Genomic DNA, 16,341 nt, shown 5'->3' with positions numbered 1-16,341 from the left:
TGGCTAGCATTGAGAAATTCAAGTTAGTATTCAAACCCTAAAATTTTCTCTGTTCTCTCTCTTCAAATCTAGCCACCATATTGAAACTTAAGGGCTGCCATCGATTTTTATTGATAGTAAGCCCCAAATTCTTCTTTAATTTAATGTTTTTGGCCAATAAAGATCACCATCAGTATGGTGATTATAGTCAGTACCTCCATGTAGGGTTTAGTATTGTTTGTTTGTTTGATTTTAGTGTGTGTAGGGATACAAATTTGGAAGATTTGTCTTGCAAATTTGTGAATTGCTCGCCCATTGGTATAGGGTGTAGATTTGGAAGATTCGTCTTGCAAATTTGCAGGTCTTGATGACCAATCAAGTTATATCTCTTTTGCGATTATACATCAATGGAACTCTGTCAATAATGATGCAAAGGCATCTAAAATTATCCAGGAGCAGTTCAGAAGCGCTGCCATTAGTTTAGAGGTATTTAATTCTTGTATTGAGAATTTAAATCTCTTAAGGGATTATTGTAAGTGCCGAATGGCTATTATTATTTAATGAAATCACCCCCTCCCTATTCCATTAAAAAAAAAAGTTGGGGAGGTGGTATGAAAATCATAAGTCGTCCTAGCTTATTAGGGTCTGTTCTCATTGACTGAACTCAGCTGAACTGAACTGAATTGAACTGAACTAAACTGAATTCAGCTGAACTGAACTGAACTGAACTGAACTCAGCTGAACTGAACTGAACTAAAATGAATATTTTATAAGAGAAGGAAATTAGGAGCTGAACTGAACTGAACTGAACTGAATTTCAACGTAAGAGAACAGGCCCTTAGTTTCTCACTAATGGCAACCTTGACCAAATTTGTATACTTGTATGAATTTTTTGTTGCTTTTTTTGTTCAACCTGTTAGCAAAGGTTGAATTTTTGTGATAAGTATAATTTCCAGCTTATTGCATACTTGTATGAAGAATCAAGATTGTAATAGGAAGACAATTTAGGGATGTTAAGAATTCAATTTTTATTTACCGTGCCCCAAACTTGGTTAATTGAACAATCTATAATAGTATAACCTGCATATGAACATATAATATCTTAATATGAACATCAAATTAATAATAAGTACTCCCTCCATTTTTAAATACTTGCTTCATTTCTCCATGCGCGGAGTTTTAGGAGAAATTATTAAAATATGGAGATAATGGGGTTAGTAGAAGGTAAATTGGAGGAGAGAGAATCTAAAAGTAATAAAATTGGGTCCACTAGTTGAGAAAAATGAATTAAATATTATAAAAACTTTCTAAATAGGGAAATAGAGCAAGTATTTAAAAACGGCCGCAAAAAGAAAGTGGAGCAAGTATTTAAAAACGGAGGGAGTAGTCATCTATCGATCTCTAATCAAATAAATTACTTAGTAAATTTGAAAACTCTACATTCTACATATGAACATAAAGTTCATTTAAAATGAACTCATCTAATCTTGATATGAACATCGTAAAGTCATAACTTCGTAAGGCTAAAACTACTTTATGTTAATATTGATCAAAGATTATAGCCCGCAAATTAATGACTTGAACCGACCCCGACTTGAACCCGAGAATGACTCGACTTGATTATAACCTACTTGAACTGAACCCGACACAAACCCGAGAATGACCCGACCTGATTATAACCCGCAAATTATTGACTTGAACCGAACCTGAATCGAACCCGAGAATGACCTTAACCCGAATTAAACCCGACCTATTATTAACTCAACCCGAATGTAACTCGACCTACACCTGACCCAAACCCGATAAGATGTATGACCCGTCGTGACCTGACTCAAAGCATTACCCAACCCGAGCCCGACCCGCATAGGTTATGACATTTACCCGAATTAACCCGACCCAAGTTAACCCGACTCACACCTACCCGACACAAAACCCGACCCGTCTACCCGAATTGACAACTCTATATACGGAGTATTTTTTTTTTCAAATCCTACTCAACTAAGCTGGTAGTAACATATAAAAATTAAAAATTAAAAGATAATGCATGGCTATACTTCCAAAAGTCTAAGGGGCCGTTTGGTTTACACGGGGTAAACGAAATGGAATGAACAAAGGGAAAGAAAGAGAATGGAATGAAATTACCCAAAATTTTCTATGTTGTTTGTTTTAAAAACAAAGGGAAACACTATCACCAATCCCACCACCACACAACCACCTAATTTCTTCACTTTCCACCTTTTCTAACCACCACCTAGCCCATCCATGTAACACCCCAATAATTCTCCCTTTTCCAAACCACTTAATTTAAATAAAATAGTGGAGAACCATTGGCATGTTACCGCCACGTATTAAAACGTTAAGGCTTTATCAAAGTATCGTAGCGGAAAACCAACATAAGTCTTTAAAATAACATAGTTTAGAAACAAATAAGTCAAAGCTTACAAATTGGAACCATGTAAGGCCCTTATTTAAAACCAAACCAATAATCAAAATCAAAACATAAACAAAATAGCAAAGCATAAATAAGTTCAACACAAGAATCGAATACTCTCAATCACACCAATCCCTTGACAATGCGTTTGTCAAATCCCTGAACTTCACATCATCAAGCTAACCTGTGCATACTGCTCCCCAATAATACAATTGTCATAATTGGATCATCACTGAGTCATTGAAAGGCGAAGGCCATGACCAAAAGAAGACACACACAAAAGCACGCAATCAGCAAAGCTGAGTACATACAAGCTACAACGCACAAAACCTAGCATGCCCAACTAATTAAAGTAAATAAACATACAACGTGAATTCATTAATCAAGACTCCACACTTAAACAATTCAATTGACTCGACATACTTACTAACTAATTCCAAACACTTGACTCTATATTTAATTTAATTAATTTAGTTTGGAGTAAGCAATAAACCAGGTTGTCCAATCCACCAAATCAATTTGGTCCCAAATGACCATTTGAAATAAAAGTTTAGCGCGATGCAAGAATGGGCGCGACTCCATTCTCACAAAGTTAGTCTAGGATCCCATCTAACTTTCATTATAAAATAAAATGTAAATACCAAAAGAGAAGAGGACATGTTGATCAAACAAGCCTCGAAAAGCCACGGGCTACCACAGTGTACCCCAACCCATAATTGTCAATACTCTAGAAGTGTACGCTTTCCAGAGTTTTATTACTCATCCATGTTACTTTACATGATTACAATTTTAATTAATAGCCGACTCAATCAAGAAGACCATACATAACAATCATACATCAGATCACTTTTAATCTTATTTAGGACAATAGTGATCACATCACAAATTGACCTTTAATTCCATTAAACTTCCAAATTATTCAAAATTGTTGAACATAGTCAACCCACCTAGCCATTTCGGCTTAATCCACCTTTACTCAACATACTAACAAGTCATGATTGAGTAATAAATAAATAAATAATAACCTTGTGGAATAATTAATAAATTCATTCCACTTAAACCATTCAATTTCAATCCTTTAATAATCCAAATGTGGTTAACAAACAATCCAATAAAATATGTTTGTATCAACATTCCATACAAACAATTAATCCAATATAATTCAACATGTTTGCATCCATAATTCCATACAAACATAATCAATTCACCAAAACATATCTCATAAACATAAGCACATGAATTAAATCAATGTGTACCCAAACAATTTCCATCCAAGTGTTCCCTAATCATGAAACTAAGTTCTTTCCTTTTGGTACCTAAACATGATACTACTTATAACGAAGTAGACATGTACGTACCTCGTATAAACAATCCTTTGGCCACTTTTAATCACTTAAAATTCTCCTAGGAAATAATCACTTCCTAGAAAACAACCAACAATTAATATTACTAACCCAAGTAATTTCCAACTATATAATATGATGAATAACCTCTTTAAACTTCAATAAAAACATATATTTATACTTAATTAACTTTAAATATAATTAATTTTATTAATCAAACTCAAGGATAAAATTTTAAGCATAAAAAAAACTTCGTTAAAAATCAAAAACTGCCCGAAAATCATATTTAGAGTCTGAATTTGGCCACGAGACGGCAGTGCTCACTACCAAAGGTAGAGAGTCTTTCTTAAAACATTGTTTCCACATGAAAAACACTACTTTTTTGTCAAAATCGGATGAGTTCAGAACCTGATCGGGATTAAAACGGGATTAATATTAACGAACCGAAATCTAAACATTAAAACACGAATTTACGTGTTCAAAATAATCTGGAATTAAGTTAAACTAATTAGTAGTATAATCACCAAAATTTCAAAACATCATTACTATAAAAGCCCTAAATCAATTGTTCCTAAAAACCCTAAAATCATGATTTTCAATAATTAAAAACCCTAGGTAATAAAATTTACAAAATCTGAAAATTATAACATTTATAAAATCTGAAATTACTAAGTTTAATCATCAAAATACAATTTGATACTAATTAAATTAATTTCAAACAATAAAATCAAAACCCATAATCAATAATTATAATTACACAAACTAATGAAACAAAGGAGAAAGAAAATAAGACTAACCTTTTGAGTGGGGAATTTTTTTGCACTAGTAGAAAAAACAAAATGGCAAGCGGTTCAAACCCCCCAATGGCAAGCGGTTTTGAACCACTCGCTCTTGGGGGGCTTGCCATTGTCCATTTAAATGGCAAGCGGTTTAGAACCGCTTGCCATTTGAAGAGAATGGGCAGCGGTTTGGCGCGGCCAAAACCGCTGCCCATTTGGGCTATAAAATATAAATTTTTTTTTCTCACTAAAATTGATACACAATCAAAATACATGTACAAAAATTAATATTTTCATTAATTAGTTGTTGTAATATTACATTTTCATCAAAAATAACATATTAAAAAAATTGATACTAGTCATAAAATCAGCCAAAAAAAAAAAAATTAATCAGCCTTCACAAATCTGCAGCACGCACTGCCACCACCGCCACCACACAACGCCACCAGCTCACCACCGCAACCAGATCCACTAGCCCACCACTGCAACTGACCCACCACAATCGACGCCACCAACCACAACCGACCCACCAGACCACGTGCACCACTAGCTTTCAACCCTCAGCCACGCGCACCACCCCATCGATCTGAACTTTAAAAAAAAAAGCACAAAAATAAATAAATTAAGTCTAGATCTGTGGGTAGATGCATATTCCAGCCAACAATTATTTAAAAAAATAAAATAATAGCTAGATCAAAAAATACAAAATGCAAGAAATTTAATTAGAAATTTTATATGAAAAAAATTAAATAAAATTATATCTAAATACTTACCTAATTAAATTAAAATCTGAAAAAAAAAAAAAATGACGAGTCAAGTTTTGTGGGTAGTTGCTCAGTGGTGCTTGAAATTACCTTGAAATCCACCAAAACCCCAATTTTGGCTTAAACTATGGTTCTAATGGTCAAATTCGACCATGAAAATTGCAGATCTAGAGTTTTCATGGTCAAATTTGACCTAAAAAACTTGAAAAACCACACGCATGCACCACCCTACTAGTGTTTGCTCGATTTTTGCTTGAAAACTCGTATTTTGCTCGATTTCATGAGCTTTTTGGTTCATTGTTTTGCTCGAAAATGAGGGGAGGCTTGAGATTGAGAGAGTAGATAGATCGAAAATAGAGTGAGAAATGGAAATAGAAGAATTGGGGGAGGCGATTGAGAGTGAGAATGAGAGGAGATAGAGTAAGAAATGGAGAGAGATTGAGAGAATCTGAAGAGAGGCGTGAGAATGAGAGGAGAGAGAGTGAGATGAGAGGCGTGAGTATTAGGGTTTTTTTTTTAATGTAATGGCAAGCGGTTCAAGTTCAAACCGCTTGCCATTTACATTTTGGCAAGCGGTTCAATGTATTAACCGCTTGCCATTTACATTTTGGCAAGCGGTTCACCCAAAACCGCTTGCCATTTCATATCAGAAGTTTTTTTTTTTTTTTTGGGGTTTTGGAAGCGGATTTTGAAAACCGTTTCCCATTTGGGGCTTCCCATTTAGTTTATTCTACTAGTGTTGGGGATGTATGGGGTATTTATAGGAGAGAGGGTACTAGGGTAAGTAAAGATATTGGGCCTCATAAAATTAATGGGTCAATTAAGAAAGTAAAGTGGGTTTGGTTTGTTTGTTGGACATAAATTATAGAAGAAAGGTTCATAAAAAGTTCTTTGTAATAAAATCGTTCATCAAACCCAAAAATAATTTGAAACTTTTGAAATTAAATCCAAAAAAAAATACAAATAAATATTATAAATAAAATATAATTTCATTAATAATATATTTATAAATACGGGGGATTACAATCCACCACTCGCCGCACATGCCCAACCCCTCGCCGCCCCTCCCCTTCCTGTCGCCACCGCTCTCCGCCCTTGGACAACTCTCCCCTCCCTCGTGGACAACCACCTAATTTCTTCACTTCCCACCAATTTCGGCAGCCAAGGATGTCGTATTCAAGTCCATCGACGTGCACGATCTTCTCTTCGCATCAGACCTCGACGACCCATCATCTTCACTCTCAGCGCCGGACCTCCGCCTCCTAATCCACCGTCTCGACGCCCATTCACAGTACATCAAATCCAAAGTTCAATCCTACATTCTCTCTCATCACACCCACTTCTCCGACCTCCTTTTCTCTCCTCCTCCACTTTCTTCGACTCCCTTTCTCTCTCCTCTAATCTCCACTTCCTTCTCTCTCTCCTCTCCCATGATGATGATCATCGTCAGATTTTGTCGATTTTGAAGGAGGTTCAATCTCCCACATTGAGGGTTGGTGATGTTGATGAGGAGAGAGAAAATGATGAGGTTGTTTATGGTTTTCTTAGGAAGCAATAGTTGCTTTGCTTTGAGGAGGTAAGATTATTGTAATTGATTGTGATTTTTGTTGATTAGGGTTTACTGGTGGGCGACGGTGGTCGGGGAAGGGGCGGCAGTGGTCAGGGAAGTGGCGGCGATGGCGGTGGAGGTGTAACTGGTGGCAGTTGGGTGGTGGGGGTAAGGTAAAAGGGTGGTGGCTAATGTGGGTGTGGTGATAGACGGGTGGCTAAGGAAAGGGAATGGAAAAGTCTAGGGGGGTGGGGAATCAAGTTGGAAGGATTTGGGGTAATGGAGAGGGTAAAGGGAATGAAAAAAGGTGTCTAACAAACAACAACAAAGGGAATTGGGTCAGTTGATTCCCATTCCCTTTGATTAATACGTTGAACCAAACGGCTTCTTAAAGTGAGTGCTAGCATGATCATTCTTCCAAAGATAAAAGAAGTTATTGGCGTGTGCCTGAAATAAAGCCTTTGTTTGGGCTAAAAGTAACAAGTTTATCCTTCTTTTCTTCCTAGTTCTTACTGCCACATAAAACGGAATAAATCAGTATTGAGGTCTATGAGAATACCTCTTTTAGACAAAGTGCCAGTGGGCGGCAAATTTCATGATGCTTGCATACCATAGGCTCTTCTATTTTACACTTTTACTTAATGGCCAACATTAACTTAGTACTTCTTATTAATTATTCTATTGAACATATTTGATTATGATTATGAATTTATGATGCATTTTGTTCAGAAGAGGATTGGATATATACAACTCATGCCTTTTTTGGGCGTTGTTGGGCCCAGTTCCATCATGTGCATGACTTAGCCCATTAAAAAATTGTGCTCATTTTTTTGTTTTAAAGGAAATTGTTATATCAATTCTTGAACTCTTGAAGAATTACTTCTAAAATGGAATTACTCTCAAAATTAAATTTTGATTAGTATCATTAAAATTTGAAATGTTTTTACAACTATGAATAGATTCAACGAGCACAAGACATAATCATATTAATTGGGTTGTCACCAATTAAGTCTTAGTCTAATGATAATGATCAAAGTCTTGTGTACGATAAATCATAGTTTCAAATCTTCAATCCCCACCCCTATTTATAATTTGTAATGTCCTAGTGACTCTTTGCACAAAAGTACTACGTATAAATATTAACATAGTTTATTACTATTTTCTTTTTATTTACTAATACTATAAAGTACTTGACTAGAAATTTTGACAATGTAATATGATATATTAATCTCAAATTAGGATTGTCATACTCTCACGTATTCACTATAAACAAATAGACAATTATTGTTTGAGTTCATTAATCCCTATTACAAACCATTTGACAGTCCAAGAAAACTGAATTGCCGAAATCTACTCCGTAATTATTTCCAAAATAAGTGAGCAAATAGAAACGTATCTTTTAAAATGACGTTCTAAATCATTGAACATAAAATATAATAGTCCAGTTAGTACTCCATGCTACTGCACATGAATGCTAAAACAAGGCTTGTCATCAATATCATAGGAGATGCCATGAGCAGAAATTCTTTAGTTTCCCAACAATGCTCCCCTTATAACGGGAGGCCAGGACGGTCATGTGAAGCCAATACAACCACCAGTCCACCACTACCGACAGGCTGCAGCATGCATAGCAGCACAGACATTCAGTCTCGGCACCAGCTCTGCTACCGCGCTATCAGGTTGTGTAGTAGTGTAAGAGGAAGGACTAGGAGGAGAAGAAAGTTTTAGAAGGCTAATATAACTCTACAATTAAAAAAATGCATTAATGTAAAGGTTAAGTCAACATTAACCCATTAATTGACCTTGTAAATTGTAGGCTGGTTCAGCGTCGACATACGCTTGCTTGATTACGCGTTAACATTATACGACTATGCAAGAAAAGTGGTTTGCCGACGTTATGTATGTGCTACTAATTATATTCTATTAGTAAACTTGTAGAATAATCAACTGCACCAGCTAAGTTGTATAAGTTATCCAATGTTCTTATCTCTAATTTACGGTAGATAGATGCACCAATAACCTTTTTTTGGCTGGGGTGAGGTTTTGGTGTGGGAAACGCCTAGACAGGTATTAGACATGTCAAACGAGTCGGATTAGAATTCCATTAAATCTAAATTATGCTGTTTAAAGGCCAATATTATGACATTACGGAGTATAATTAGCAATTTAGCACACGAGTGCACAAACACATACATCGTAACGTATGAGTTAAGTGGGGCTATTGAAGAAAAAAAAAAAAAAAAAAACATAGTCCATATAAGCCTATAAGGTAACTAGTAATTATTACGAGTAGATATTTAGCCTCATCCAATCTAAAAAAACCAGAACTTTTTCACAATTAAACAAAAATCTATGAGCTGTGGTCCTAAAACTCCCTAGAGTTGGATAAACAGATCAAAGACTTAAGGTAAAAGATCTACCAAATCCTGAAAGATACAATTCTATATATAGTGCCATAAACCATTAATCATCCCTTCATTCATTATATTTCGTGTACCTTTCCAATTCAATACGGCGTATATAAAAATAAATAAATAAATAAAAAACCGTCCCTAAGTTATAACGCCGACGCTCTCCAATGTCACAACGTCTCTCCCCATGTCCTGCATAGTATATACTCATTGAATTTAATGGGGGCAAACTATTTGTAAAATGTAACAGAAATATAAAATATCCTAACAACCAACCAATCATATCTGTCACCCTCTTATTCCTTTCCTTTCCCCACAAAATTCTTCTCTCGCTTTTTTTCTTTCTTTCTTCCTCTCTTTCACCAAAAACAGAAGCATTAGCTACCTCATTAAGAAAACCAAGAATGGGAAACGCCTTGAGATTTCTCTACAAGAATTGCTGTCAGCCTGCAACCACAGACTCGCATCCGCACGGCCACAGCCACGGCCACCACGGCCACGGGGTTCCTACCCAAAGTGTCGGAGTCTCAGCCCTCGCGCAAGATCTCCTCCACTTTGAGGCCACATCCCAGGTATGGGATCATCAAGAAAATTCAATTCAATTCATCTAGGATGAAAAAAAAATAGTGGTTGGTTTGATGTTGATGTTTTAATTTTCAGGTACCGGAAGGGCTCGGTAAGCATGTTGTATCGTCGAAGAAAGCTCAGTCTAATTGGTGAGTACCACCATCCAACTGCATAAGCTGTTTAACTTAATTCTAAAATTCAGATGCTTCAGTACTTCAGATTTGATCAGAAAAAGTCAAACAGAGTCTACAAGAAATAAGCACTGTATTTTCCTAATCTTGATCCAGACTAATATCTAATCGACGTACCAAGACTCATACGTTGGGATGTACACAGCTTTACTCTAACTAGACAATAGTTTTAGAGAATATACTTCTAAGGAGATTGTCATTTCTGCAATGTAGTCGAATTTCAAGGGAAAGTTGATCAGCTCTTTCCCATGATAAAATTCAATACCATTGAGCATAATCAAATTCCACAATTCTGCTACCAATGTCTCCCTCCCCCAGCCCCCTACCCAAAATACTGGCCACATTCGCATTGATAACAGCACACGAGCAGTCTTGGGTGAAACTGTCTCATACTAGTTCATTATGATACTATAGTATACTAGGCCTAAAAATCTGGGAAGTTGTCCATAAAATTTCTCTATTAAAAAAGTGGGAAGGTATATAATTCATATGAGATTAAATCTTTTAGGTACAGAAAACTTCTGCAAGCATGGAAGGAGGCCAAGCCCCCACCAAGAACCCCAGAGGAAACAGCAAGGCTCGTCACTGCGACCTTGAAAGGACACCAGAAGGCAGATGTGGAGGTAAGCTCCACCGCCCCAAGGATTTCTTATAAGCATGTGTTAGCGAAATGAGACAGCATACAAGAAAATAATTCTAATTAGGGGTAAATACTATTTGAGCAGGGCTTACTTGCCTTCTACAACCTGCCTCATCCTCATACATTAGTTGATCTCCCTACTGGAGCGCCATCTGCTTACCCTGGTGGGGTGAAGTACGAGCTCCATACTTTACCGGTGAGAAACTTTCTTTTGCTCTTGCTCCGAACTGATAATGCAGAAAGATTTAACCTGAAAATAGAAGTAAATGGATGGACACAGGTGGATGTAAAGGCAGTAGCAGACGGAGATACTGTAACTGTATATGTAAGTACTGCAGATCCTCGAGAGTCATCTTCAGTTCCTAAAGAAGTGCAGGTTGCAGCGATTGAAAGAGCAAAGGCACGTGCTCAGAAAAACTATCCCAAGGCCGATGCACTCCATAAGAAAATAATCGATCAGAATTACAGGTACTTCCAGATCTTTATCTAATTGTCATCGCAGCTCAAAACATAGGAAATTCATGAATTTTTTCTTTGTCACAGGGTTATTCCCGTTCAAAATGAGGAGGTTCTAGCCAAAAAGTACCGAATTCGATTGAGGTACTGTAAATCATGATAAAATTCCCTTAGTACAAACTCAAGTTTCATCTACCAATTTTGTAATGCTTATGAAAAGAATTCAGGGGAATAGATGCACCTGAGAGTGCAATGCCGTATGGGAAGCAGGCGAAAGAGGAGCTGGCAAATCTTGTACAAGGAAAGAGCTTAAGGGTTCTCGTTTATGAAGAAGACCGTTATGGTCGTTATGTTGGGGACATCTACTGCAATGGCATATTTGCACAGGTACTTCACTCCCTTGCCATTGTCTTGTAAAGCTAATAACCCTTTCATGGAAAGCTATGTCTCAGTCTTCGGATTGTGATATTAGTGTGCTCATTGATCTTAGTTCTAATATTATTCCATAGCTTTGTTCTTTTTAACTTCCAAAATTATCGATTACCCAATTATCGTAAATCTGTCCCTTTGAAACTAATATGTCACCCTCATATCAGGAAGTGATGCTGAAGAAGGGATTAGCATGGCACTACGCAGCCTATGACCGCCGTGCAGAGCTAGCTAATGTAAGAAAAAAAAACATCATATTGTCAATTTACTCTGCTTGTATCCAAATTCTTACACTAAAATTGTACATAATGATGATTGATACAGTGGGAGAAAGAAGCACGTGCTAAGAGGGTAGGGCTATGGGCTTCGAAAAATCCAGAGGAGCCATGGGAATGGAGAAAAGATCGACGTGAAGGAAGATAGATTAAACACAGTGAAAGTGATAATCAAATTACAAATACTCAGCTTCAATGGAAGCAATCTGAATGAAGACAGAAATAATCAGAAAAGCATTAATGTTGTACAACATTGGTTTTGTTGAATAGTATGTATATTGTACATCAGTGTATATGTTTATCAATTACTCCTGTATTTTAGCAGTATCAATACAAGGAAATTAAAACTTCCGGCCAACAAACTTACCATTTCTATCAGTAAATTACATACTTCATAATCTACATATATACGGTGTTATATGAAACAATGACCAAATATTGCAATACCAGTAAGAAGGGTGACCATCTTCTCATCCCAGCAACAAGTGGTTAATGAAAAGTTTTCTTTAAAAGCCAGTTGTAAGATTTATAGGCATGTACCTTTGATATCCCATAGATTTGGAAATTTTATATGTTTGAATGCTTAAGAAAGCCAATAAGAGTAAAGTACTTAGGAGCAGTAAAACAGTGAGTAAATAAATATCGGAACCTGATAAGAATGCTTGGAATATGAAAAGGTCCTCGAGCAACTGCAAGAAACAATTGGCACAAATTGGTTCAACATGCAATGTAGTGAAACACGAATGTGAAATTAGTCTAATTGCAACGGAACCCCAGAAATGCACAAAGCACAATCTCTGAGTAGTATGATCCTGTGAATCCTGTTCAGTGGCTCAAGTCCTCCCCACCTTAATGTCGTAAAATGTAGTCTATCACATCATTGTTATTAAGAGGATACATGTACTTATGACCGACTAGGTTGATTTAAGGCTGACTTATTCTAAGTCCAATACATAGACAGAAAGAGAGGGGAGAAATGGCATATTTCTTTTTTCTTTTCTGCGAGGACCACAAAAACACACTAACCATTAACTTACAAGCAGAAAAATTCAAAAGCTATCTCAAATGGAGCACAACAAAATTATGTACTAAAATGATGCATTCTTTGTATATTGTCATATCATCACATGCAAGTGTAAATATTAGCAATGGATGGCCATGTTTGTGTGGCAAATGCGTTTTGGCCCACTTTTTATTTCGCTTTCAGCTGATTAATGTGGTCAGGCAGCTTGAGAAAGCAGTCAACAAAACTGCAATTTTAGATAGGACAAGAAAAATGGTCTCAAGACAACCAAGCTACTATGTCATGTTGACTCGACCTACATTTCTCCACTAAATGTAAATGCTATTCATAATCATGATTTAGCCAACGCATATGCTTCAATACATTCACTTGAATTCACAGCATTTACTTGAGGGATAGGAAACATTACCAAGCAAATGTAAATATTCAATACCTTGTGAAAAAATGTAACATCGACTTGTAAAAGGCCATATATCATCAAATATGTTCCTCATATACTAAAGAAAACATTGCCTTCATGGCCATATAAACAAATGACAACATACATATACTGATATACATGGCTACTTTTGGTACTACAGTGTCTAGATTGAAAAACAAATACAAAAACAACTCACAATTGGATCCTCCTTCTGCCTGTATCATAGTATTACATGTTGCTTCTGGTGTCTTAGAGATCCTGAGACTCTGAGTCACTTACATTGTACCCTATAAGAAGGAAGATATAAGCAATGATAAACTTCAAATCTAAGCTGAAATTTGGAACAAGACAAACCTGGCTGTTTATTGCTAACTTTCCACGCAGAAGACCTTCCTTTGGAAGCTATATTAATCCAATTATGCCCCTGGATTACATGAGTAAAGCAAGTTATTGGTCACACTACCAGATGCTATAACACATTTTTCACCTTTTAACTAAAATCTTAAGCACTAAAACAGTCGGCACTAACAAGATTTTCTGAACGAGGCAGAGGTGTATGTATCACACATACAAAGCACACTTTTGTGCAAATATGCTGATAAGCAGATCTAGAAAAGGAAGAATGATGTGAGGGGTGCACCTCACACTCCTCCTGGTTAACATAGCACAAGAGAGGTTCGTGTAAAATCTGTAAATGGCATGTTAAGTGAAAAAACCATACCAACATAAGTTATAGCATACTGATCAAGTACCTTGAAGTTCAAGGCTTCTTTCAGAATTTAAAATTGTCAGAACAAGGTCACACCTTTGGAGTAACACACTAACACCCACCTTCCATATGAATCCCTCCTCGCATAAAGGAAAGGGGAGGCCTTTTTTTTTTTTGACCCGAGAAAGGGGAGGCCTTATGGTGCGCAAAAAAAACTCTGTAGCATTGTAGCATAGACTGTAGAAACTAGAAAGTGTGATAAAAGCATTTTCCCTTCATATACATAAAACCAATATGATTCTTGATTTAGCCTAGCATTGAATGGAATTTTGCAATGACAAGTTCTAAGCCTTCTAGCAACCAACTTTGAGCTAGTTCTCTTGCTTGAGCAAAATCAGCAAACTCCTGTCCCATTTCTATTCCCCAAATGGCTTGCCTAGCAAAAATCCTCTTTCATATCAATCCCAATATCACTTAAATTCAGCCAAACACCTAATCTTACAACCAAAGAGGAAGGCTAAGACAACCAACATATCACAAACAAGAAAGCTTCTTTTTCTTTAAGCTAGTATGCGCTTAATGAGTATTGCTTGCAAACCATAATACAATATAAATTTTCCCACTCAAACATCAAAATCCAACTTAAACACATATATACACAACCAATCAACCATGTATGGTCTACATTCCTTCCAAAGTCTATGTCAATATCAAATTTTCAATCTAAGTATTAAGTATCAATCCACATAATTCCATAACCCAAAAAACATTTTCACAATTGACAAATCAAAATCGTACTATTATTGCATCACATTTCCCAAACATGCCAACATTTTCAACCAAGATTGATCATCCTCACACACATGAATAATAAAACCGCTAACTAATTCAACAATAATTATAACACACCAACATACACTGTGATATCAATTTCCCACAAAATTGAATTGCATAAATAAATAAATAAATAAATAGAAAAAAAAATACAAGTACTTCCAATTTCCAATTACCTTCTCAGTATCCTTTCGAACACCATAACCACTGTTATACATCTGACCCACCAAAACCTGCATTGTAGCATCCCCATTTTTAGCCTCCTTAAGAGTGTCTTGAAACCACCGCCTCGCACAATCCACAACCACCTCCGACAAAGGAACCCGAGTTCGACTCACCGAGTTGTCCATTTTCAGCCCGAGTTTGAGCGAGTCAACTCGGGGTTGTGTCTGTGAAGTTGAGACAGATGTTTTGTTGTGATTTGGTGATCTGGGTTTGACTTGTTTTGGAGGGGTGATTCTTTCAGAAGTTATAATTCTGGCAAAGTTCTTTAATCCTGTTGTTGAAGGTAGTGATTTACCCATTTGGAGGAGAGAGAAATTCAATGAATTAAGGGAAGATTATGAATAAAGATGTGATTTTTATGGGATAAATGGGAGATTAATTAGTGTAATTAAAATGGGGTGTAATGTTATCTGGTTTTCATGGTGGAAAGATTTGGTCTCTTGAAGGTTTGTTGTTGAATGAGATGAGAGAATTTTGCAAGAATTTCATTGAGGTGCGAGTGCAAGTGCGAGTCGATTTGTTTTAACTCAGTGAGTTGTAAAAAATTTGGGCCGATTTTTTCATTCAAGGAATTTGAACATAATAGTAGGCCCAATTTAGAAAATTGATTTGGGCCAGATTGTGGGTAATAAGAACATGAGAAAAAAAAAAATAGGATATCCATATTTTCTGGTTGATTGATTGGAAAAGTTGGCAAAACATGTTGTTTATGTTATGTTTGATAGGGTTAATTCGATTGGGATTATCATATTTGAGTCTTTTAAAATTGATTTATTCCCTATTTGCTAATAATGATAATAAAATGCACTATAATTATTGGATTGATTTAGTACAGTTTGAATGGGGTTAATAGCAATTTGGATTGAGATCAATTTATATACTACCTCCGTTAATTATTATATGCAACAAAGAGGTATTATTTGTGAGATATAAAATATTCCTTTGTTGCAAATAATAGTTAACGGAGGTAGTATTCTCTTATGTTTGAGGTGCATTTTGATTATGACGATAATGGAAATAATGAGAAGTTTATCGAGTAAATAAGTATATACTCCCTCCGTGTTTTTTTAAGTGATACACTTTCCATTTTCCGGCCGTGTTTTTTTTAAGTGATACACTTCCTTTTTTGGCAAAAAAATACATTAAAATATTATTATATCTATCTCCTCTCATAGTCCCCATCCAAACCCACTACTACTTTTTTACAAAACTTTTTGTGTGACCCCGGACTCACGTGAGACCAAGCCCATAATCATTAAGGCGCGGGCCTGATAAACCCGACCAAAGCCCGTGCGCCAACATTTTATAAAATCG

General features: G+C 36.1%; 2 protein-coding genes across 3 annotated transcripts; one reads left to right on the top strand and one right to left on the bottom strand.

The window, feature by feature from the left end:
• Positions 1-9,499: 9,499 nt before the first annotated feature.
• LOC145594936 (staphylococcal-like nuclease CAN1) lies at positions 9,500-12,242 on the top strand. Its single transcript, XM_081651286.1, has 9 exons — positions 9,500-9,828; positions 9,917-9,972; positions 10,523-10,637; positions 10,740-10,850; positions 10,935-11,122; positions 11,198-11,254; positions 11,338-11,497; positions 11,707-11,775; positions 11,864-12,242. Exons 1-9 carry the CDS (start codon positions 9,661-9,663, stop codon positions 11,960-11,962), a joined length of 1,023 nt encoding a protein of 340 aa, XP_081507412.1. The 5' UTR covers positions 9,500-9,660; the 3' UTR covers positions 11,963-12,242.
• On the bottom strand, positions 12,243-15,500 carry LOC145594937 (uncharacterized). Of its 2 annotated transcripts, XR_014102890.1 has the most exons (4): positions 14,979-15,500; positions 13,614-13,683; positions 13,456-13,546; positions 12,243-12,503 (listed from the first exon to the last, which is right to left on the bottom strand). XR_014102890.1 is itself a non-coding variant. In XM_081651288.1 (3 exons), the coding sequence occupies exons 1-3, from the start codon at positions 15,324-15,326 to the stop codon at positions 13,509-13,511; spliced, it is 456 nt and encodes a 151-aa protein (XP_081507414.1). In that variant the 5' UTR covers positions 15,327-15,500; the 3' UTR covers positions 13,262-13,508. The 2 variants fall into 2 exon arrangements, 1 of the variants encoding a protein (XP_081507414.1); XM_081651288.1 differs by lacking the exon at positions 12,243-12,503 and having other exon boundaries at positions 13,262-13,546.
• Between the last annotated feature and the right edge of the window lie 841 nt (positions 15,501-16,341).

The sequence above is a fragment of the Chenopodium album genome, chromosome 19 (assembly GCF_948465745.1).
Source record: "Chenopodium album chromosome 19, dcCheAlbu1.1, whole genome shotgun sequence".
In the NCBI taxonomy this organism is placed as follows: domain Eukaryota; kingdom Viridiplantae; phylum Streptophyta; class Magnoliopsida; order Caryophyllales; family Amaranthaceae; genus Chenopodium; species Chenopodium album.
This window is presented reverse-complemented; position numbering and strand designations above follow the sequence as displayed.

Coding starts and splice junctions, on each gene's coding strand:
- LOC145594936 (XM_081651286.1), top strand. CDS start 9,661: ATGGGAAACGCCTTGAGATTTCTCTACAAGAATTGCTGTCAGCCTGCA. Junction 11,123..11,197: donor ATAATCGATCAGAATTACAG/GTACTTCCAGAT, acceptor TCTTTGTCACAG/GGTTATTCCCGTTCAAAATG. Junction 11,776..11,863: donor GCCGTGCAGAGCTAGCTAAT/GTAAGAAAAAAA, acceptor TGATTGATACAG/TGGGAGAAAGAAGCACGTGC.
- LOC145594937 (XM_081651288.1), bottom strand. CDS start 15,326: ATGGGTAAATCACTACCTTCAACAACAGGATTAAAGAACTTTGCCAGA. Junction 13,684..14,978: donor TTCGAAAGGATACTGAGAAG/GTAATTGGAAAT, acceptor CATGTAATCCAG/GGGCATAATTGGATTAATAT. Junction 13,547..13,613: donor AGTTAGCAATAAACAGCCAG/GTTTGTCTTGTT, acceptor TCCTTCTTATAG/GGTACAATGTAAGTGACTCA.